The 24,461-nt window shown below is 40.1% G+C and overlaps 1 protein-coding gene across 3 annotated transcripts in view; it reads right to left on the bottom strand.

The window, feature by feature from the left end:
* Window positions 1–879: 879 nt before the first annotated feature.
* col11a1a (collagen, type XI, alpha 1a) overlaps window positions 880–24,461 on the bottom strand; it is a 64,000-nt gene continuing 40,418 nt past the window's right edge. For all 3 annotated transcript variants that reach the window (XM_061666130.1, XM_061666129.1, XM_061666128.1), the window contains 30 exons: window positions 22,157–22,210; window positions 21,931–22,038; window positions 19,897–19,986; window positions 19,050–19,103; window positions 16,844–16,951; window positions 16,628–16,735; window positions 16,418–16,471; window positions 16,272–16,325; window positions 15,827–15,934; window positions 14,134–14,187; window positions 13,947–14,000; window positions 13,760–13,813; window positions 13,629–13,682; window positions 13,301–13,408; window positions 12,988–13,041; window positions 12,765–12,818; window positions 11,907–11,960; window positions 8,820–8,873; window positions 8,629–8,736; window positions 8,183–8,236; window positions 7,887–7,940; window positions 7,119–7,226; window positions 6,051–6,104; window positions 5,935–5,970; window positions 5,792–5,845; window positions 5,464–5,710; window positions 4,425–4,537; window positions 4,150–4,218; window positions 3,052–3,285; window positions 880–2,252 (listed from right to left, as the gene is read on the bottom strand). In XM_061666130.1, coding sequence (XP_061522114.1) covers window positions 2,106–2,252; window positions 3,052–3,285; window positions 4,150–4,218; window positions 4,425–4,537; window positions 5,464–5,710; window positions 5,792–5,845; window positions 5,935–5,970; window positions 6,051–6,104; window positions 7,119–7,226; window positions 7,887–7,940; window positions 8,183–8,236; window positions 8,629–8,736; window positions 8,820–8,873; window positions 11,907–11,960; window positions 12,765–12,818; window positions 12,988–13,041; window positions 13,301–13,408; window positions 13,629–13,682; window positions 13,760–13,813; window positions 13,947–14,000; window positions 14,134–14,187; window positions 15,827–15,934; window positions 16,272–16,325; window positions 16,418–16,471; window positions 16,628–16,735; window positions 16,844–16,951; window positions 19,050–19,103; window positions 19,897–19,986; window positions 21,931–22,038; window positions 22,157–22,210 — 2,556 coding nt within the window. In that variant the 3' untranslated portion in view covers window positions 880–2,105. The remainder of the gene's footprint in view (window positions 2,253–3,051; window positions 3,286–4,149; window positions 4,219–4,424; window positions 4,538–5,463; window positions 5,711–5,791; window positions 5,846–5,934; window positions 5,971–6,050; window positions 6,105–7,118; window positions 7,227–7,886; window positions 7,941–8,182; window positions 8,237–8,628; window positions 8,737–8,819; window positions 8,874–11,906; window positions 11,961–12,764; window positions 12,819–12,987; window positions 13,042–13,300; window positions 13,409–13,628; window positions 13,683–13,759; window positions 13,814–13,946; window positions 14,001–14,133; window positions 14,188–15,826; window positions 15,935–16,271; window positions 16,326–16,417; window positions 16,472–16,627; window positions 16,736–16,843; window positions 16,952–19,049; window positions 19,104–19,896; window positions 19,987–21,930; window positions 22,039–22,156; window positions 22,211–24,461) is intronic.

Here is a 24,461-nt window from a genome sequence, read left to right on the forward strand (position 1 = left end):
GGAATATCAAATATAATACATATAACGTTACACTGTTGGCAAAATCAGACTGTAGCTATCATACCTGCAGCAACAGCATCTGTAATAATATTTTTGATTGTTTGATCGCTTTTATTGAATGCATAAATGTCCCCCTTCGGTGCAGTTTATATGTTCAAAGGGAGTATCCATCCATCCATTTTCTGTACCGCTTCTCCTCACTAGGGTCGCGGGCGTACTGGAGCCTATCCCAGCTAGCTTCAGGCGAGAGCCAGCCAATCGCAGGGAATATATAAAAAGCAACCATTTGCACTCACATTCATACCTACTGGCAATTTGGAATCTCCAATTAACCTACCATGCATGCTTTTGGGATGTGGGAGAAAACTGACACAGGCAAGTGTAGAATATGCAAACTCCACACAGGTGAGGGCGGGCTTTGAACCCCCATGTTCAGAACTGTGAGGCAACCAGTCGTTAACTAACTAACCAGTCGTCCACTGTGCCACCCTAACACCAACCATTTAACTGAAAATACATTAAAATAGATTAAAACATTTGAGCATGTACATTGTCATTTGAAATGGGCTTTTTGGCAGTGAACGATGTAACATAATTAGTATAGTGTGCCAAGATGTGAAAGCACGACCTACTGTATAACATTACCCATAATTTCAACTTTTATGTGCACCAATTTGCTGTTTTGTGTTGAGAATATTAAGTTGGTGGTGGTTGTCGGTGGAACAAATAAATTAAAAAGGCTTTAAATAAGCCTTTATATTCCTTCAAAAGACAAATAACAGGTGACATTTTATTTATGTTTCCATGTGTCAAGAATGAAAGGAAAATATTGTAAGATGGAACTTTATTGGTTTCAAGAGAGATGGAATTGCACCTGCCCAAAGTCTTTAGTTGACGTAACATATCCTCGATATAAAGCATTTGACATGAACAGTAGGTGTACTACTACTTCAAAGTCATTTTTTTTTACACAAACCACTGAGACATGCAGTTCACTGTTGTTTAGAATCCAGTTTTAATATTTAATTGAACTATAAAAAGCAACATTAAAACATTTTCTCTTTAGTTACAAAAAAGAAACGTTAAGGGCTTCTCATTGCATTCACAGATGGGTTTAAACAGTGGATGTCTAGCAGTTGTGGAACTCTCTCTTTAAAAAACAATCCCCACCCAAAATATATAAACTTAATTGTTTAACCAAGGTATATACAGGGTATAACATCCTTGCATCCTAAAAGGTTATCAAGAAAGTCTGAGGTATACAACCAAAATTAAAAGCCTGTCAGAAAACAAAACAGAAAAAAAAACAACAAATAGAATTAAATTAATTAAATGAATGCCATGCTTGCTACTAGCACAGGATCACAACATTAGTGGGAGATGTCGCCATGTTGTTGGTCACCAGGGCAAATAACCTCAAGCTTTGGAGTGTCAATATATACAAAGGGCAAAGTCTAAATTTGGAAATGGAGAATTGTTTGGATGCTCACTTTATTTGCCTCATGAAAGGTACACAGTATTTGGTAAACAGAACAATAGCAGAATTCAAATGTAGATTCCTTTGTTGAAATAAAGGAGTCAGAAGCTGAATGTAACACATGCAAGTTTTGAAAGTGGATTGAGAAATTACAGTAATGTACAAAATACTTACAGTTTTAATTATTATCAAAATATACCTTCTTTCTTTTCTTAGCACCTCTATATTCCTTTTGAGTGTGTTTTTGAACAAGCACCATTGATTTTCGTACAGCACCTGGAGAAATCCAGAGGTCCGTATCCACCTGTGTCACCTGACCGCCGCCTGTCTCGGCTCACTCCTATTCGCCCTCCTCTGCCAAGCTTTCAAATGTCCTTCACCTTTTGCTCCGTGATGGGGTTAAGTCATGTGGTTCGAGCCCTACAAGGGCAACAAGTATTCTCCTGGGTTACGCATACATACATGGAAAGGACATGTTTGCTACACCATCTCTTATTCAAAACTTGCATGTGGCATAGAAAAGCCTGGGGTGGTGGGGGAGTAGTCGGGGGGATAGGGATGCCTCAACTTGACTTTCTCTGCTGACCCCATCAAGTCCTTTTTTTTTTTTTTTTCTTGTCATTTCTATTTAGCCAAGGAAGCAGACGGGCCCAACTTCAAACCCGAACTTCTGATTTGGGTCCCCAAAGTCAGTCAACATGACATCGATGATTGGAACCTGATCAATTTTGGGAGTATTAATCTCCATCACAGTCTTTCCGTAGCCCTTCCTCGTCTGCAACAGAGAGAAAGAGTGATTTGACAAAAACATCCCGAAATAGAAACATTTTGTCAACTGACAACAAGGCTAAAAAAGTCATACGAGTGTATACCCTGCTTCATATTTATGGGCTAACTAAAAAGGGAGGTGGATAAATTGACATACCCATCATGAATAGTGCCAAAAGTACAAGCATGTGATGCCACTGTTAGGCTCAGAAAGGTTAGTTGCAAAAAATAGTTGTTTGTTGTCAGTTTACTAGTTTAATACAGTACATTGAAAACCAAGATTTTAAAACGGAATTATTCTTCCCTAATACCATAGGCATATTCCAAGATGATGTGTGTTTGAATGTAGCTCTTATTGTGCAGGAGTGCTATATTTTTACACTTAGATTGGCCATTGAAGTTCTTTCTCAATATATGAGTGGCAGTCAAAAAGAAGCCCAATTATTTTTGTTTCAGCCTGTCAGCCATTTTGGAAATGACGTCAATGTTGGATGTCTGTCAGAAGCAGAGAGCTGTTATAGAATGTCTTGCTTTGGAAGGGGGTCCGCCACTAAAGAGCAATAGGCTCCAGCACGGTCAAAAAGTGGGTGTCCAGGATCAAAGGCAAAGAACACGAGCCTAGCACTATTCCCAGGATTAACCGCCAAGGATGGTCTGCTGCTCCTTTGCTTGTGACGGAGGTCACTCAAAGCAGGCTCTTTTAAATTGAGCTCATTACTTTTTGACTGTCCTCGTGTACCTATTTGCAGTGTGGATGCACTGGACCTGGGTCTTCAGGGTCCAAAGTTTAAACAGAAGAGCCTTACCGCACAGCCGTCTGAGAGGGCCTTGATGTAAGGGTTGTTATCGTAGGACATCTCCTCATCATTGGCTCCTAGGAAGCGCAGTGACTTGTCATAGCTGTCAGTGGTGGCGTCATGCCATGCCGCAGACTGGTGGCAGCTGTATGTGAAGTTTTGCCTTGCTGAGGCTGTCAGTAGTCTGAGGAAGGTCATCTGTACCATGTTGATTGAGTTGCCATCTAAGTCGACGTAGGAAAGCTGTGGAGAGAGCCAAGTCCATGAGTAAGTGACATTTCTGAAAACTGAACATTGGAAATTTGATTTAATTTTCCACCTGCTTACTGTCACTTGACATTTAGCTGCATAAATACAGCTGCGTGCTAGATGGAACTAATCAGAGAATTGTAGTCACGAGAAAAGGTTATACATAAAGATAAATCTATACAACAAATTGCAAAGTGTGAGTCACACCAAAGCTTATTCAAGAAGTCAGCTTCTGTCCATTATTTACGATGTAAATGGTTTCGATGTATCTTACCTAACCTAAATTGAATTTTAGAAATAATGAGAACAAATAAGAAAAAAAGTAACACCTCGCCTGAAACAGTTACGGCTGAACAAACAAATTAAGTACTTTTAAAAGAAAAAAACTGCATACTGTGTGTGCGTGTAATAGTCAGTCTTATAAAGTTTGTCCTCGATGCACCCATAAGGCACCAGTTTGATTGAGCAGGACATGTGTTGTTTACGACAGGACAGTTTTACATGTTTAAGGGCAAAGTAAGGCCGATGGTGGTGTTATATCAGTGCAGTGTTTCCATAGGGGTCTATGAATTGCATTACATTGAACTGTGCACTAGCTCACTGAAACATAGAACACATTTGTATCGGGAAGCTGCTGGTATTTCTTAAAAGTAATTTGAGATTTCTCTATGTGGAGCAACTTTGGAAAATCACGAATGATACATGTTTATGTGTTTATTAGTAGCAGCTTCCACTTATACAGAACATGTAGTGCAATGGAACAAATATTCTGGTCCCGTTTCAATATTGACTGGAGCAGTTTTTGTTTTGTGTACAGCAGAAGGAGGTTGAGGGAAGAGAGAAAGAGAAAACACTTACTATTTTACCACGCTTAAATTCACTGAACCATGACCCAGGAACTTCTTTTGGCCATGAGGATATTCTGACCTGTGGAAAAAGAGAAAGACACGCTATTTTTTTGGGGGGGAACCAATATACTCTTTTTCATGTTAATTCCAATAAATGATTCTCATTTGCTTTTGGGTGTTGTTTGTTATTGGTTGTGAGTGCTTTAGCCCTGACGCAAAGGTTTTTTCATGTGTGGCACAGTCTGCTAACGAGACATACTATGATCTCAGAGAGAAGCAAATTACCCCGTTGGACTTGTTATCTGGGTAGATGCAGGTTTCTCCGCCAGCAGTAAAGTTACAGTAAACTCTGAAAGAATCCCCTGAGCAACCTTGATTTGGATCAATCCAGTATTCACCTGAGAAGAATCAAAAGCACGTGTCAAATGATAGCCATATGAAAATGTAATAGTGCACCACTAGACATAGTCTGAAGATATGACAGGCTACTACAATTGTTGAATGCACCTCTGCATTAAAAACTCCAAAGTGGCAATTAGGTATGACGTCAAGGTGGGGGCCTCAATTAGCATAGGAAGTATTATCATCACAAATACAGTATGTTTCACTTTCTTTTTGAATTTTGTGTTTTTTTATTTTTATCTTTTAGTTTTTTCAGCTCCAACATAATAGGACAATGGCAATGCGATCGCAAAACCGTAAATTATACAGTTGTACACAAATCACATTGAGTGAATCCCCGCACAGTTGCGTTTTTGGTTGCTTTAGTGCCATCTTGTGGTATTCTGGGGACAAGGAACCATGTTAAAGTTAGGGGAGCTAGCAGCTAAATATAGTCAGGCCATAACCCTGTGTAATAGAAAAAAAGTGCTTTGCAGCCATATTGTGGTATCTATAGGTAACTACAAACTGTTCTGGGCGGGTGTCAGTTACTCACTGATTTTTGCTATTTGCGGAAGGGACACTGTTTTAATTACAACATCTGAAAGTGGTACACTTTGCTGTCCTGGCTGCTAGAATACATGAAATATGGCTGAGTCAATCATTCCAAAAAATAATGAAATGTACACTGCTAAGTGAGCTGCCTTCTTTCTACAAAGCCACTGCTTCTTCTGTGTAACTTCATTTTACGTGTTTATGTGACCAAGCAGTAATCTCCCCTCTCCACTAAAAGTTATAATATTAGCAGTAGAATTAATGTTTTATTAATTACGATGAATGAGTCAAATCATCTCTTTTCTATGGAAAAATGTGTTTCTAAATCCAAACAAAACAACTAAATGTGTTCAACCTCACTGTGTAGCCTTTTCCCTTTTGGACCTACCATCAGGGAACTCCGGGTGGCAGAGTTGCAGGTCTTTGCATGTTCTGGCTGGGTTGTTCTGCGTGCCCATGGGGTATTTCATGCGCTCAATATCCTGTTTAAGGTTATTGAGTGAGCCAAAGATGTCCTCCATTCCCTCGCCGTAGTCCATGAAGGTACCGGCTGCATCGGACTGCATGTCGCTGGAACGCTTGGTCTTCTTGGGGGAGCGCACGGGCAGTGGCTGGATGACCTCACCCGGTGGGCCCTACGGGGTGTGTTATAGATGTCTGACGTGAATTGTTCTTCATTAAAACACAATGCATCTGCACAATCCTTATTTACTCACAGGAGGACCTGGAGGACCAATGGTACCAGTGTCTCCTTTAGAACCAGCTAGACCCTGAAAGACATGAATCATGTTAACCAAGTTCCACACTTACAGTATCACGGTCAGTTATTTTCAAGCCTATTTAAAATGATTGCACTCACAGTTGATCCCTTAGCTCCCTTTGGACCTTGAGGACCCTGAATGAGATCGGACATAAGGGCATAAGTTTGGCATTCACTACACAGAAATCATTGATCCAATCATTGAACAGACTTACAGGTAAACCAGGAGGACCGGGGGGACCGAGAGGACCTGCTGATCCACTGATACCCTAACAAAAAGTTGAGATAGAGGCAGCCATTACTGTGATACTTGAGTCATGAGAGAATCAAAAACTTCATTAGTGCATGGCATCAATACGAAACAGACACAGAAGGGTTGTCAGTTCACAAGAATTGTGTTTTGAATTTTATAGTTTATGATACTTTCTTCAAACCGTACAATTCTGCACATTTAAGCTGTGTTCTCTACTTTTAAGATTAATTTCAAACAATGATGAATTATGCATACTGAGTAGTATATTAGGTCATTCTACAAGGCTCATTTAAAAATAATTCTACCTCTACAGCGTGCAGTTAGCTAGCTAGTTAGCTAGCTATGCCGACACCCTAAAAATGCATCTTCCCTGGACACCACCATTTATTAAAACACCTTGGTGTAGTTATTTAAATTCAGTGTTATGCATTGCGTGTTATTCAGGCTACTGTAACAGTCTGTGGCATCTGGAAGCGTGTCAGCCTGCAAGCTAGCCAGCGGCTGGATATACAGTAGTTCAGCCATGGGACTTTAAGCGGATATATTTTCATAGATCAAGCATATAGGGATGAACATACAGGGACATATAGGGATGTAGGCATGAGGAAGATGCTACACAGAAGAACATATTTGATTGACAGTTCACAATTGAGTGGGGCATGGTTTCGGTGCATTCAGCAGAGTCTGAGAGCTGTGGGAATAGCTTGATTTTTTTCTTTTGAAAGGTTTTGGGAATTAATATGCTGTTCAGGTCAGGGCCTAATGTTCTTCTGCATCAAACTCATCGAACAATACCTTATTATGGAAGTACATATGGATATGGATTATGGAGCTAGTTTGCAATTATTGACTAAATATCTTGGTACTTGAGTAATTAAGGGTCATCTGGCACAAAGTGGTCTAACCAGACCCTTAATAGTTGTTTGATTAAAATCTGTGTCCCAAGAAATTTCTCTAGCTTTTTCCAGTAAGTCAGTTAAATAATTTGATGAAAACTGATGCCTTGTATACTTCGTCATAAACTACTTACACCGTCTCCTTTGCTCCCAGATGACCCTTGGGGTCCAGGCAAACCTCGGTCTCCCTTCTCTCCTTGTTCACCAGGAGGTCCAATCAAACCGATCAAACCTGGATGTCCCTGGAAAAGAAATTTTAAAGCACAGTAACAAAAATGCGCTCTTTAAAAGGTATGCTTGTCAGCCTCACTATGATTGCTTTCTTTCCGCAAAAATATATGAAAAGTACACATAGGGCTATGGAGGCTGACATTTCATTAGAATTCAAATCCCTGGACATATAAAAAAAGACCAGTTTGAAGTATAGTCGTAATGGTTTTGAAATAGGTATGCACCAAGCAGACACTATGCATTTAAAGCATTACAAAACACAACACTTCCTCACACGGTACTTTTAAACTGCTCTGTCTCAGGCCATCGTGTCAGTGTGTGGGAGGCAATTTTGATGGAGTAATGTGGGCTGTCACAATATCCTCAGTACTTATATTTCACCAGCAAATTCAGCAGAGGCAGTGAGGATACGATTAGAGTGCTATATCACACTACTGAATCCCATTAAGAGTTTTCCCTTTATAGCCACTTGTGGCCCAAAAAAATCATAATAGGTCCATCATTTCTGACTCTTAAATATATTGCTTTTGGACAGTCTCAACGACATGGGAACTTTGTGGAAGTTGTTTATGGCCGCAGCCAAACTTGGATGCTATATTGTTCTTTTCCAAGTGTTCTGTTGAAGATAATACAGTATAAATAAGTCAATCCGAAAAAAGGACAACACTCACCTTTTCACCCTTGGAGCCTGGGTCACCTTTCAGACCAGGAAGTCCAGGAGGACCCTGAGCAAAAGTAGAAATGAAAATGTTAAAACAGGACCACTTGGAGCTGAATAAAACAAAAGCTGAAAAACAGGATGGAAGGTATGGAATTTAGCAGGAAAAAAAGAGTATTATCAAAACAATGAAGACGACAGAACAAAACAGACAAAAACCTTCAACCTGGATACATGACGCACAGTTGATATAACAAACTTCAGCACTTCAAACTTCAATAACCTCTTTCCAAAGTGACATATACTAACCATGGGTCCAGGTGGGCCATCTTGTCCTGAGGCACCGGGAAGTCCTTGTTCACCCTGTAATTAAAAAAAATGCCAACATTAGAGCCTTTGTATTTCCTCATTTTCTGTCTTCAGAATAGGGAGACTGAATGCTTCTGTTTTCATGCCAGTATTCTATAAATAACAATAATTCTGTGCAAAATAAGTTATTTTGTCTTTAGACCACAAACTAGTCTAGACTGTATCAACAGCCCAAATTGCATCCAAGTAGTGATCGTTAATCAACAATCATTTTCAAACATTTGACCGGATTCTTAACAATCAATGAATCAACTAGTTCATCTATTGTCAACAAAGAAAAATAATCTGTGTCAAACTACAGCCATCGTTTGCATTTGGGTGTTGCTTGTTATTGGTTGTGGGTATGGGTATAAATGGGTATATTTGTTGTTGGTATTTAGACTCACAACAGGGCCAGGGATTCCACGTAAACCCTCCGGACCAGGTTTTCCAGCAGGTCCCTGAGGCCCAACGGGTCCTGTTTTACCTGCTGGACCTTCGAACCCAGCCTCACCCTGTAAACAGACAAACAGGAAGTTGATGCAAATATGGGAAATTTGTCACTTTAAACTAAGAAATCTAATTAACTGTTTGTTACCTTGGCGCCCTTCTCTCCTTGTCTGCCTTCAGCACCAGCAGCTCCCGGAGGTCCCTGGGAAGGAGGGCGGGATTATATTAAGCGTTTAAACATTATTATGTAGCCGTTGTTTGCAGACAAGTGGCTGATCATGTAGGACTCTTAAAAACCTACCCACAACAAAAATAAGCTATTTTTTAAAAATTAAATTTAGAATGTAAACGTGGTGAAGGGATGCTGGATCATTTGTCACATTAGCATTTTTGGTTTACCTTTAATAGAGGGCGTGTTTTTCTTTTCTTGCAATAGTACCCTCTATATGATATTTATTAAATAGTAGTGATTCTATTTTGAAAAAAAGTGTATAAATGAAAGGCTTGTATAGTCTTCACTAGTGGGGCATATGCCAAATTCTGACTAGAAACAAGTGGAGGCAAAGACATCTCTTAAACCATTGTAGAAAACTGTCTGATCATCACATATTTTTTTCGAAGTATTTCAGACACTAACCAGGACAAACATGAGCACACAATTTAAAGTGTCTGATATCCCAGGGCCCATGAACACTACTTAAGTTGTGTCAAGATCAATGCGAGTTACTTGGTTATGTCTGCTTGAACTTCAATGAAAAGACGGTTGTGCACCCATGTCCACATTGCGAGGTCATCCTTTTTCTTTGCTCACTCCTCGACCAACGTGATCTATTCATGTGGCCGACCAAAGTCCTAGTGGTTATTGATCGAAAGCCCAAATTGAGCCTTCCAATACCCCCATTCAGCTCCACCTGCTTTGAAAGCTTCTCTCTGCTTCTTGTGTTCACTTGCACAAATTAACACTGGGTATCCTCTGATTCATCCATCCATCCATCCATCCATCCATTTTCTGAGCCGCTTATCCACACAAGGGTCAGGGGCGTGCTGGGGATTGAACCCGGGTCCTCAGAACTGTGAGGCTGACGCTTTAACCAGTCGGCCACCGTGCCGCCCCCTCTGATTCAGTGATTCTCAAAATGTGGTACTAGTACCACTAGCAGTATGCAGGCTCCCTCTAGTGGCATGCACAAGAACCACTGCCTGCATACAGTTCAGTTGTATTTAACTATTTAGCAGAATGGAGTTGCATTTAATCTTTAAGAAGTGATTGTTTTCTTTATTTAGGTTTGAGAACCACTGGTATAATTATATGATGGTGCACCATAAATGTTGTTAATATAAAAACAGTCAGGTTTAAGCAATTATCAAAAATAATTATCGATTAATGTGTAGATTAAATGATCAATCGTTGCACCTCTAAGCATAGCATTAAGCATTAACTTTTAATACAGCTGAATGGCTTAATTTGACAAGGATTGCTAAAAGACTGCTATTAACAATCCAAAAAGCATAACCACCAAAAATGATTACCTACTCATATTCTGTTTCACACTCCGTAAGGCAACTCATATACTGTATCCTGTTGGAAATGGTTCCACATCCATGTTATAATTCCGCTTTGCCCCAGCTTTCAGACAGCAGTATGGAATCAATAATGTGTCACATTTGCAATGGCTCTCATTTTGACGAGGATTTAAAGGAATCAAGGTTCAATTTCTTGATAAGCCTTTTTCCATTTCTTCTGTGTCTGGAAAAAAAAAGGATTCCTGATGTTGAAATATCAATGCTCATTTCCCATTAGGCTTCGGAGCATCTTTAGTTCACAGCGGCATTTTCTCCTTAAATCTCCACCTTTGTTATCCCCACTTAAATTTTTAATGAAAATGAATCACCCGTGCTTAAGTGCAAGCGTGACACGACCGAGCTGTTGAGGACGACAGCCGCTGGCTCATTTATTTCAAAACAACATACGGCGCTCGCATTTGCTTGGGAACGACACGTATTGGAGAGCATTCATAAGAAGTCACTCCGGATCTATACATTTTAATATCCAAACTTGGATTATTACCAGGGCCATACGGAAAAGGTAGTGATGGTAAGCTGAAGCTTCATGAAGCATTGTAACACTTCAACCATTGGTTGGAGTAATGGTTCATTTCTTGATGCTTCATTGAACACGAAACCACTTACTGGCCATGTCCATAATCACAGGCAGCTGTATCTTTACCACATACAGTATGTGCTGCGTTGCATTTTTGCATCTTTTTGGCTCTGGTGAATGACTATGTATTACAAAACAATGTTTGACCAAGTAATTTCCCAACATAAAGTGTAAAATATTTTATTTTTGAATGTATTCTGTGCGCTTAAAATGTTCATCATCACTGGTATGGCAGGTTGTATAATGTTTCTCTGTCCCTTTGGGAAAATGGCATGGGCTTAAGAGGGTAGAGGATTTTGAAAGTGCTTATTTAGAAATAACAGTTTATCATCATTTTTGTTAAGTGATTCATTAAAGAGCAAGATTTTTAAATTTGGGTACAGTAATTTCTCCTCTCCCAGTGAGGTTTTATTTTACATTGCTTTCTGTGAACACAATAAATACTTTCCCCATGAATAAAATAAGAAACGGTTGAAAATGCAGTTTTTGATCAACAAAGGTAATTGACAAGCCTTAATGATGTTTCCTTATGCAGTGGAGTCCTGCTTGGGGTTCAAACTCAGGCAACCACCATACCCCAGGTTGAGAGTCAGTGCCACAACCAGTGGGCTATCAGACCAGGGTGCTGGTTTAGTGGGCAGCAGCCTCTTTCCAAGGATTCCGAGGAGTGAAGCGTGCTATCTACTGTCCAAGCTATGTGCAAACTGCTGTCAACACTCCAAACTATTTGCCTATACAAACTACACAGTCTTTATCCAAACTGAGCTGACCGCAACTCTATATATAAAACACACACACACACGTTTTGCATGGAGCCTGCATTAGTGGCGGAGGTTGTTGTCAAACCTCACGGCAAACCCTGAAGCGCTTCCCCAATCGGTCACGTGGTACAGCCGGGTAGCGAGACTTCGGACGACATCACTTCCGGGCCCACACCTAAATGAAGCAAGCCTCGATACGCGGTTTGCGGAAACGCCCCCGCCATTACTCGACACACGCCTCGAAGACTTGGCACAATCTCGTAACATCACTAGGAAAACGTATTACCAATCACCATGATAGCGATTAACTTACTCTTTTGCCAGGAGGTCCAGGTGGGCCAGCTTCCCCTGATGGACCTGGGGGTCCCTTGAGATAAGCAAAGAAACACAATGTTATGTTATGTTATTAATGTACAGTAAACCCCCCATTCATCATGAAATCTGCGCTACAAATCTGCTAGGGATAGAAGATGAACCGCGATATAGCGGGAGAATACAGTATGCATACGGTATATAACAAAAGAGTGATGAATTTAAATTACATTTCTATTCATGTCAGCAAAATGAAAGTAATACTAAGAGCACATTCAAAATGGTAAGTCCAGAAGACTTAAAACATTGAGCGTTAAAATGTGAAAAAAGTGTTTGTGATGAGAAATAAGGCGTTGTTATCATTAAAGTGGATGTATATTTGCTGCAATAGCCAAGTGTATGCTGCTAATGCCATGGCTTGAAAAGTATCAGGTTTAGCCACACTAACGGTGGCTAAACCTGAGGTGGACTATATGAAAATTATAACAACGACATTAAAATGGGATATTCCAAATTAAATACTTGTACTATTATTACTATTGTTATTCATCCATCCTTTATCCATCAATTTTTGAAAGCGCTTTTTACTCTTATGGTAGCAGATGAGCAGGATCCCAGTTGTTTTTGGGTCACAATCGCAGGGCACTTAGAGACAAACGATTCACACTCATATTCATACCTATGGACAATTTAGAGTCTTCGATTAACCTAACATGAACGTTGTTCTTGAAAAGTGGGAGGAAGTCAGAGTACCCTGAAAAAAAAAAAACCCACACATGCACGGTGACAACAGGCAAACTCCACACAGGAGGTCCTGAGCTGAGATTCGAACCCTGCATTACAGGTTTTAACAACTTACTGCCTGACCAGTTTCACCATCTTCTCCCTTCTCTCCTGGTTCTCCGTCTGTGCCCTAAAGAGTATAAATATGTTAGATATTTTAAAAATGCAAATATTTTGTCGAATTTAAATAATCAGCCCCACTTAATACGTTGTACAGCCTGATCAATATTTTTTTCCCCAAGCATAATTCAAAATCGGTTTTAAATATGTGAATTTTGCCTGAGGATTTCAATACTCACAGCAACACCTGGCTCTCCGGGAGGACCAGTGTCTCCTGGGAATCCAACGGGACCCTTTTGGGAGAGACAAACAAGTTGTGTCATTGAAGGAAAAGAGATCAGATATAATGATGCTGAAGCAACATGCTCGACATCTATTGTGCCTTGCTACCACCAAATAAGAAAAATGGGGATGATGGTCTTAAAGAAAATGTCACCAATACTGCTACTGCAATGTATTCCATCAGAATGCAATCATAAATTATGATCAAAAACGTCTTTTAGGTCTAATGTATGAGGTCATAAGTCAAGTAGCCCATTTGACAATACTTACAGGGTTACCCTTTGGACCATCATCTCCTGGGGGTCCTTTGGCGCCAGCAGGTCCGGCAGCACCAGGAGGTCCTGCCTCACCCTTCTCTCCTCTCTCGCCTTTGGGTCCCTGTGGCAGTTAGGGCGATACAGGGTATAATGTCAATATTTTGTTTGGTGGTATGTTTGGAACATGACGGGGTTAAAATACTCATAAAACTAAAATACCACAATATTATTGATTGATTCATTGCGGCCACATAAACATTCACTTTTATGTTGAGCTAGTAATATAGGTATTGCGATACAATTTTTTCATGACATTTTGCTGTGTACAAAATAAAGCTTACCCCAGTGCCAGACTCTCCAGGTGGTCCAGGGTTCCCAGCCTCACCTTGTTCACCCTGGAAAAAGACAAAACTCAGTGAACTAAAACGCTTGTTGTGGCAATGAGGGCACCGCATCCTGTTTTGACTCATACCTTCTCTCCCACTAAACCTACGGGACCCACACCGCCTGGAGGACCTTGGGATCCCTGTAATACAGAGAAATGAGTTCTACCTTGGAGAACACCTGTTGATAACTGTATAGCTATAGCTGTATAGATATCATAATTGTCAAATATGGCCACTACTGTGTCTGAATTGTTCTAATTTAATCATACGTACATCAGCTCCACTTGGACCCTGAGGACCTCGAGGACCAGGGGGACCAGGAGGACCCTACAGACAGAAAAGAACACGGATGTGCATATACAATATATATATATATATATATATATATATATATATATATATATAATTTCACTATATAAAAGGTAGCAGTCGCATTTTCTATTTTTTTTTTTTTTTTTACCATGGGGCCAACATCTCCGTTCTCTCCCTTCTCACCAGGAGGTCCTGGAAGCCCCTGAGGATGTAAAATAAATATGTATCTTTCAATGTCATATCACATATAAATAGAAAATCCCATTTTATTAATTTATTAATTCCTAATAACTAATTGATAGAAAGGGGACAGAAAAGTTCAAGTAACTTCCAGGGACGGTTTAGCGGAGCAATTTCTCAAACAGTCCAAGTTGGACCTTTTTCATGAAATGAGTTAAAAGGGATTTTATTTTTACATTGATTTGCGAATAGCTCTTTAATCACGTTTTTTTAATTTTATTTGATTTCATCATCATCAGTGTTGTACCTGAATGAGTTTAATGAACGCGTTCTCATTTTGGGAGAACATGAATTGAACGGGGTGTATTTCTGCCTGATGAACATTTTTGACAACACGCTCATTCTTGCGTCTGTGAACTGTTTTTTTGAATTACAATTCATTTTTGTTCCATAAAGTGCTGGGTTCAGTGGCGCAGCATGACAGGCTTTACGGAAGTGACGAAACGTACAGACCAATTACATGCAAGTTAAACCACCCCACGTGACCTTACTCTGCCTATTGAGTCTGCGTTGAAGGCGGTATGTCACTGATTACCAGCAGACTAAAGACGAAGAAAGGGAGAAAGTTCAGAAAATGATCGACTTTTATACCCCTATCGATAAAATATACCCTTGCAGAATTTCTAAGATGTGTACCATTCTTAAAACAAAAACGTAGGATCACGCGAAACACATTAAATTTTATTTTTAATGGGATTCAAATTAAACTATAAGGCATTTTAAAAAAGTAAAATCATTACGAAAAGCATTACAATAAAGACAATAACGAGTGGTCCTTGTTCGGTCATCAGTCATATATATTTTTTTAATGCCAATATTTCACAAATTCTGCTAGGGTCTGTAAATGTTATGTTAATGCCAAAAGGTTTTTGAACTTCATTGAATTGAATCGATTTGACTGAGGTATTGATTATAGGCAGATGTACCGTAGATATTATGACTAGGTTACTTTAATATGTATAACAATATATAGACACTATAGACACTCCGGACCTTTGTGGCAACAGTGGGGAAATGCCAGTATTTTGAGAGTAATAGCTTGCAGCAACATATTGAGAAAACGTGTATTGCAGAGGTGTGCAGAGCCCTAAAACTATGTGCACATTGCTTGTAAATCAATTCATGACAAAACCTCTGTGTAATCCATGCAGATTCATCCGATGCTGAGATCTCATCTCATCGGTGTCAAATTGTCCTCTGAGATTAAATCATTAGCGGTCTAATTATGCAGAATGCTTAATGTGATAAACACAGACGAGTGGAGAAGGTTAGTTGCTGCAATTAATGCAAAGGCAGTAAGGAAGTGAATGAATCCTAATTAAAAGTCAATTAAATGGAACCCATTGCAGAGTATAATACAGTTTACCAATGTTTGCTAAATCAATAATTTCATGACAACAATTTAATGAGGTCTCAAATAAGACTTGTTAGACCACTACACATTTTATGTAGGGATAAAAATGTGTTTCCGTTTCCATATATAATGCTTGGCTCCAGATGTATTAAACAATGTCCAAAACCTACCACCACCTTATTATATACGCTATAGACATTGAATTTGCCCTAACAACGACTCAGGGATATGAATAAATGGCTCTAACCTGCAGGCCGATGGGACCAGGTGGTCCAGGGAAACCTCTGGATCCTTCATCACCCTTCTGTCCAAACATGCCCTGCTGACCCCTGGGCCCAGGCTCTCCATCACCTCCCTGAGAACCAACAGTTTAAAATATGACACCAAAACAATACAAGTACAATAATACGTTACAGTAATATAGATGTATTACAAATATAAGGCAACTAACATGAAGAACATTTAAATGACACCATGTATCCTACTTTACATCACTTGTTTATGGCACCGTGTCTGATTTCCGAAATATTAGCAACAGTTTCCATTGATCATCTTACAATTGCAGTACATCAAAAAGCTCAGTTTTTACACACTGTCAGAGATGCATTCATTTAATAGTAAATACACATTGATTCAACATGATCTATATATAAGAATGACAGTTTCATTCATGACAAAGCAGTTATACTTACAGCAGGACCTGGAGCACCGATGGGACCTTGAAGACCTGCAGGTCCAGGAGGACCCTAATAAACATAAACCAAAAACACATGAATAGTTATACCTAGAAATGAGCAATGGATTATGTAAATGTTAATATAATTCCTGCAGAACCCACCTGTTCTCCCTTATCAGCTTTGCTTCCTTTCTGGCCCGGTTCTCCAACCTCTCCCTAGGATATTACCACATAAAGATCAGTCAACTGTCTCAAATAAGTATCTTCACCAGTGACAGTTATTGAACTGTCTACTATGTTTAGAACTAAGCTATGTTATGAGGCAAACAAAGGAGTCAAACTGTGTTAACTACTGGGATGTGGCTTACTAACCTTATCACCATCCTCTCCAGGCGGACCCTGGGGTCCGGCAGGTCCGGGCAGACCCACAGGACCCTGGACGCCATCACGACCAGCTGGGCCTTGAGGACCTTTCTCACCCTGAAACCAAGAGATTAGTTTGCATCATTTTCGAATGAACAAAGACAATGGAAGAATGTATCAATAATTGTTCAACATTAGTATCAATAATTGTTCAACAATACTTACAGGTGCACCTTTCTCTCCAGCGGGACCTGGGGGACCTTGAGGGCCAGGTCTACCAGACAGGCCGATTGGACCAGCTGAACCAGCAGGACCTCTTTCACCAGGAGAACCCTGCATGAAGAGTGGAAGACATTCTAAGTAAAAAAATAATAAGGTAAAATACATATGTACATATGTATCAACAATTATACAAACCCTGATTCTAATGTAGTTGGTACATTGTAGTTGCTCAATAGTTCAGGGTCTCCGTTGTCGTATTTTGCACGTCATAATACGTCACACATTTTCAATGGGAGAGAGCTCATGACTCCTGGCTAGCCAATCTAGTACTTGCACTCATTTACTATTAAGCCATACTATTGTAACACATGCAGAATGTGGTTTGGCATTGTCTTGCTGAATTAAGCAGGGACGTGCTTGTAAAAGACGTTGCTTGGATGGCAGCATAGAGGTATGTTCCGCAAAAGCCTGCATATACCTTTCAGCATTAATGGTGCCTTCACAGTCACCCATGCCATGGGCACTAACACACCCCCATACCACGCCATAGATGCTGGCTTTTGAATTTTGCACTGATAACAATCCGGATGGTCCTTTTCCTCTTTGGCCCGGAGGAAACGACGTCCATGATTTCCCAAAACTATTTGAAATGTGGACTTGTCAGACCACAGGACACTTTTCTACTTTGCTTCAGTTAATCTCAGTGAGCTTGGGCCCAGAGAAACCCAGATGAGCTCGGGCCCAGAAAAACCCAGAAACATTTCTGGGTGTTGTTGATATATGGTTTTCGCTTTCCATGGTAGAGTTTTGTAGATGTAGCGACAAACTATGTCAACTGGCAATGGTTTTCTGAAGTGTTTTTGAGCCCACATGACAATACTTTTACAGGATGATGCAGGTTTTTAAAGCAGCGCCGCCTGAGGGATCGAAGGTCACGGGCATTCAATGTTGGTTTTCGGCCCGCTTAAATGCAGAGATTTCTCCAGATTCTATGAATCTTTTGATAATACTATGGACCGTAGATTATGACATCCATAAATTCCTTTCAATTGTACATTGAGAAACTTTGTTTTAAAACTGTTGGACTAATTGCTCACGCACACCTTGCCCCATCCTTGCTTGTGAACAGCTGAGCCATTCGGGTTTGCACCTTTTATATCCAATACACATATTTGCAATACAAATAGCATTTATATTTTCCATACAAAATATCATGTAAGCTGATGTGATCTGCACAGGAGTGGTGGCATTAAACTAAATGTCTAGTTTGTTGGATTTTCATTAATAAAAGATGATAATGGTGAAGTTAAGTCTTTCGAGAAGTCCTGATTAAAAGTACTTCCAATTATTCAATACATAAACCTCCACAAGAGCAAAACATGTTACACATAAAACGGTTTTAAGCTTCACCAAAGCAACACTATTTCGAAGCATGGTGATGTAATGTCCAACTGAATGCATTGAATGTGAGAGTAAATAACATTCAAGACAGGTTGTCCTGTGTGTTTAACAAGCAAGGTGGGCCAACTGTTGAACAGCGAAAGAACTCATCGTCTTCATTAAATTGGATTTATCAAATTATTTTAGTTGAACAATTTAGCATTAATATACGAGCTGTACATTACTCATGGGTTCGAAATGAAGTGAAATGAATAGAAATGAATAGATACTTTGTTACTATACTGGTTCTCCATCATTCCCAATGATTATAGTCACATTCACAGTCAGTCCACCAAGTATAACCTGAACATATTGCATCAACTGAAAAGCAAAAAGCAATTTTGAGACATTTAATTACCTAGAGATGTTCTCTTGTCTATGTTGCGTGTTTACTTGATTGTTTGTACATCTGTGTGCCAGAAGGCACTGAAGCAAACAGACGTCATATTTAACCATATGTGATCATGAAAAATTGCTCTGTTCATTGCAATGACGCCATATAAATCTAGCATTCATTAAATGGTATTGGTGTGACGGTACTCAGACCGGGTTCTCAGGCAAGGTTTCCTAAAAATGTGTGTAACTTTGTTGCCTTCAATATTAGATTAGATTGGCGTGTGGTAAGTATAAATTCAACTCAATCAAAGGATGAACATCTGTTAAAACTTTACCATGGTTATTATATTCCCCACTATACACATTATTCTATTCATTAATCTTATCCTGGTGAAAAATATGTTGATGCATTTGCTGATATCAAAGTACTTACAACTGGACCAGTTGGCCCTTGGGGCCCCTCTCCTCCCTTCAGACCTGCTGGACCCTGAGGATAAAAAGAAAGGAAGTAGATTATTCCCTTCAGCAGTACAGTAGTTCCCTCTGTCACCAGTACAATAGATACAGACCATAGACTACAACATCCATCCATTTTCTTTTACCGCTTCTCCTCACTAGGGTCGCGGGCTGCTAGAGCCTATCCCAGCTATCTTCGGGCGGGAGGCGAGGTGCACCCTGAACAGGTCGCTAGCCAATTGCAGGGCACATAGAAACAAACAACCATTCGCACTCACATTCCCACCTGCGGGAAATTTTTAGTTTTCAATCAAACTACCACGTATGTTTTTGCGATGTGGGAGGAAACTGGAGTGCCCGGAGAAAACCCACCCAGGCACGGGGGAGAACATGCAAACTCCACACAGGGGGGGCCGGGATTTGAACCCCGGTCCCCAGAACTGTGAGGCAGATGTGCTAACCAGTCATCCACCATGCCGGCTAGACTACAACATTTCATATCAAATCCTGTAGGAAGACTTGCATACTGTATTTTACATTTACATTTTCAAGAGAACAATTAAACACTCTTGAAACACTGCAGATTGACCATCAATTGTATGCTTCTTTCAGCTCAGAAGCAGCAGAAGTCTTCATTTGTTACATGTCACCTTGCATTTCCTCTACACAAGATTAAAGGTGAGAACTCCTGTCTCTAAATAAGTGAATAGCTGGAGATGGGTGCTGGTTCATTTGTTACAAAGGAAACTTTTGTCACCTGCTCTTAGCAAACATGGGTAGAGGGAAGCAGTGATGAATGTGTTCGTGTGGAGTGACAGTCTTACCGTGGCACCAGGTAGACCTCTCTCTCCTGGAAAACCTCTGAGGCCAGGGGGACCATCCTTACCAGATGAACCCTGGGGTCCGGGGTCTCCCTGAACACACAATTAAAAATCCTGGGGTAGGTCTGACACATTTTTCTGCAAAAAATACTTCATTACGACATTGTTATGTGTTAGAAAACAGTTGACATACAAATCAAGACATAGACAAAGATCAATTAATTCCGTTTATTATTATCTTGACTTCATTGAGAATGCCATGTTGTTAACTGTAGGTAGCATAATGGCTTGTATTTTTATGGGACATTGATGTCATTTCATGGTCATTCTGGTTATTGTATTACCCAGCAAGTAATGCTTTAGTTGATGCACGTGACAAAGAAAGCTGTCAATCATCTATTTTAGAACATCATTCAGATACATGGAATCTGGTAATATGGAGTGATGTATAACAGTGCGACACCTAACCTGATCTTATTGTGTATTGTATATGAGTTTTTAATACATAACATTGCTGGCATACATTTTCAAAGTTTGAAAACATCAAATTAATTGTACATTTTTAAAAACTCTACACAGCAAGCCTAGAGCCAAAATGTAAACCCTGAACCTCAGAACTGTGAGGCAGATGTGCTAATCACTAGCTCACCAGGTTTCCTGTCTATAACAGGGAATTGGAGAAGAACATGCAGCATAATGTTGATTTTCAAACAATTTGTTGAATTTCAACCCAATTCTGTGCATCCCAAAGTCCCATACACACAATGCAGGTTGTTTTGCAGGACTATTGCAGCCACACTGAAGCATACTCATCAATGACATAAAATCGGATTTTGTTCTTCTTCCATCTTTGTTCTTCTCATTGAACAGGCTGCAAACAGGGCGGCAGAGCCGCAGGAGAGCCTGTGGGGCTTATAAACGGATTTAGACTCTGCTGCTTGGCCCTCAACAACGTGTCTCTGGCATACTAAACCAGAGGCCCGAATGAAAACGAGGGAGAGAAATGGGTCTGAGAGTAGTAAAGTGTTTAGAGTTAGCTGACAGACTTGATTATCTGTTTTAGGAAAGATGGGAGTGAACATGAAAGCACAAGACTGGAAAGAGGAGGGACACAAGGGAGGGTATGTGTTACAGAAAGTCAAGGGAGTTGTTTCTACGAAATGTCTTCTGACTGTCTCTAATGGGCTCGCAAATGTTGGCCGAGGGGAGACTTTAAACAGAATGTTTCAAATGATACATATTGTATATGTATTGAATGTTCAATAGCCACAGCCTCTTTTGTTAGTACAGTGCCCTGTACTTGGGGGTCATTGTTGTACGACGGAATTGAAGTACTACGACAGTGAGGTAACCCCAAAATATTATGTAAGTCAGAAGGCGAAGGCATAGTCCTTCACTAATGCAATTGCTAAGTCATAATTACAGTAAATATTTGTATGGCAGGCCGTAAATATAAAACGATCAAATGAAAAACGCTAAGTACGGTGCAAACTTAGCATGCATTCTTGTGCCATGCGACGTAACCTCCGAATGTCCCATGTTGGGAACCCTGGAAACCGAGGAACCCATGGAACTTTTCAGATATTCATGCAATAATTACATTTTAAACACAGCAACCTCATCCGAAAATACAAGCAGCAACAGCAGTTAAATCACAAAGATGTCTTTTGATGTTTGCGATTCCATTGCTTTGCCAGGAACATAAGACAGTTCTCCAGGCTATTTGGCCATGTCATACGCAATATGTTACCAAAGATGTACAGTGGACACTGTAAACCTTCAAATTGTTGAGATTTAGAAAAATCTTCTAATACTTCCATTATTTCCTAAGAAGGTTTCTAAGGAAGGACAATTTGTTCCAATCTCAAACTGTCACGCCTTAATTAAATGCACAGGAATTGTAAGTAATATTTTAACATTCTTAACTAATATAGAAATGTGAAAGTTTTTACTGAAATTTTAGGAGTAGTGTAACAGACTATTGTCATAAAGTAATTTACTGGATTACCAATATATATGTATGGTGTCTTGACTGACCTTTGCTCCCTCTTTGCCAGCAGCTCCAGGGAGACCCTGTTCTCCGGGTGGACCAGGAGGTCCGGGGTGCCCTCTCTCACCAACAGGACCGGTCTCTCCAGTGGGTCCCTAAAATGTCATCACAAAGTTGAATAGGATATTTATTGTAACATAAGACCAAGAAGTAGAGGTGAATTTACAGAGAATCTTATATAAATCCATTAATATACTTTTTTCTTTTTTTTACCTGAGGTCCGACAACTCCTCCTGGGCCTGGTGGACCAGTTTTTCCTTGGAAACCCTGAAAGAAAATAAAGAGATTTTAATTAAGAAAAAAACAAAACAATAAACATATGGACTAAAAGAATGACTGTACTGAATAAACAATGGGTATTCAAACTATACTTAAATAGTTTATCATAGTTAATTCAAAACATAAATCCTCTGTTCTCTGTAAATCCATTTTCTATCGCATCCGTCCTAATTTTGTTCACAGGTGAGCTGGGGCCTAGCCCAGCTAACTTTGGGCAGGATGTGGTGTACAAAGTCAATTGCAAGGCATAAATAAACATGCACACTCACGTTCAAACCAATGGATAATTCAGTCTTCATAACCACTAGCCCACCATACTGCTGCATACTGATACTGGTGTGCTTCTGATGTATTTCTTTAAAAGCTTCAATACAATGCCTAGATAGAGCATCACACTCTTTTAAAATACCTTTTTAACTTTGCATAATCTCAGGAGGATGTTTGATTCTTGTCAAGAACAGTTTGAATGTCATCATAAAGGAGTACACTCACACACGTGTACACACACACACACACACACACGAGTTCTCTTGGGAGTGGGGCTACTGAACAATTAGTTGTGAAAAAAGTTGCTGAATAAGTTCACAGTCATGCTTGATTGGTTTATGCAGCAGTATTCCCTTCGGCTATGCTTAAACATTCTTTATAGGGCAAACTAACCTTTGTGATTTCCCCCATTTTCAAATAAAAATGATTGTGGTTGCAAAATCCATTTCTGCAGCACTTGTCCTTAATTTGAGTACAGTGGAGCCTATCCAAGCTACTTTGGGCAAGTAGCTGTGTACACCCTGGACTGGTCACCAGTCAATGGCAGGGCACATATATACATTTAAACCTTTCACAGTCAAATGTAAAAGGCACAGGGTAAAAGTGCCATATTTTCAAGTGCTGATGTAACAGCATACAAGGAAGTAACGAGGATTTTCCCCGCTGGTAGATGAAGACAGCACATTGGCAATTATGTATTTGTCATTGTTGCAAAAGAAAGCCCTGGCTTTGCTTATTTTAAAGAGGAAGAGGAGATGAGCAGCAGCAAAAGAAAAATGAATGGGTGCATCCCACGCTAACTTCATGGCAGGATCTCGGGGAGTTTAAGCTCGATCGTGATCAACAGTTCCACAAAGAGTACTTTGAAGTGTATTTCAGGCAGCAGTTTGAAAGCCTATAAGTCTCGGAATATCATTTGTCTATTGTCCCAAAGCTTGGGATTGTGGAATAGCACATTCATTATGACTTCCTCCATTTCCCCCTCGCTGTTTACAATACAAGTCTGCCAGAATAGCACTCAGAAATCACTCCGCCAGCCCCTCTCCTATAGGACGCACTTTCTAACGTCACCGCGATACTGCTCTTGATTAGAAAATTATTCTGGACATTCCGTGGTCCCGCCCCCTCAGCACATACATAAATTAATGGGAAAATCAATGGCGAGCACATTTATTTATTCTTTTTTTATGCATCAGCTTGTTCCTTTCTATTATCCTAACTTAATCGTTGTCATATATTTGTATAGGCAGAGTTTTGGACACAGATCATTACATTGTGCAAGTGTGCCTAATATTGTGTCTCGTAAGTCTACAGTACATAACCAGGCTTATAAAGAGAACAATGCATAATTGCAGCGATCAGTGTGTGGGTGGAGCATTGTCACTTCTCTGGCCATAGTGTGGCAACACACATTGTTTACGGGTTTTTAAGAATGAGCTGCTGATAACTGCTGGCGACTTAAATACGCCTGCGGCTCTCAATGTCTGTGCTTGTACAACGATCAAATGCACCAAAATTGCGTTAGACCAGTGGTCCAGCCTGTGCTGGCAGTTAGACATGGGTCTGAGCAGGTACAAGTTTAGACTGACTTTCTGCCACCAAATTGTCACTCCGTCAGGCGGATCTCCAAGGACACTCCCTCGCCGCGCTTGAACACCCAGCTTGGTGCAAACCGGTCTGCTGAATTGGCAAACACGAGGCTTGCGCTTGCACGAAAATTAGGACCCACCAGCATTTGCACCCCGTCGCAGATGCGCTGTCTACGAAAATAGCGCCCTCAGAGAAAGATATTGCATCACATGAGCTAGGGTTGCATTTTTACATTGTTGTATGCAACAGGACTCAAAGCAGTTGCACCGGCTCCAAAGTCCAAGTCCTTACAGATGAGCTACTGCTTCCGGGTTATTACTATCATGTAGTGGAAACAGAGATTTGGCTTGACTCAAATCTTTATATGCACTTCCTGCAATGC

Source organism: Phycodurus eques, chromosome 21 (genome assembly GCF_024500275.1).
Source record: "Phycodurus eques isolate BA_2022a chromosome 21, UOR_Pequ_1.1, whole genome shotgun sequence".
NCBI classification, from domain to species: Eukaryota; Metazoa; Chordata; class Actinopteri; order Syngnathiformes; family Syngnathidae; genus Phycodurus; species Phycodurus eques.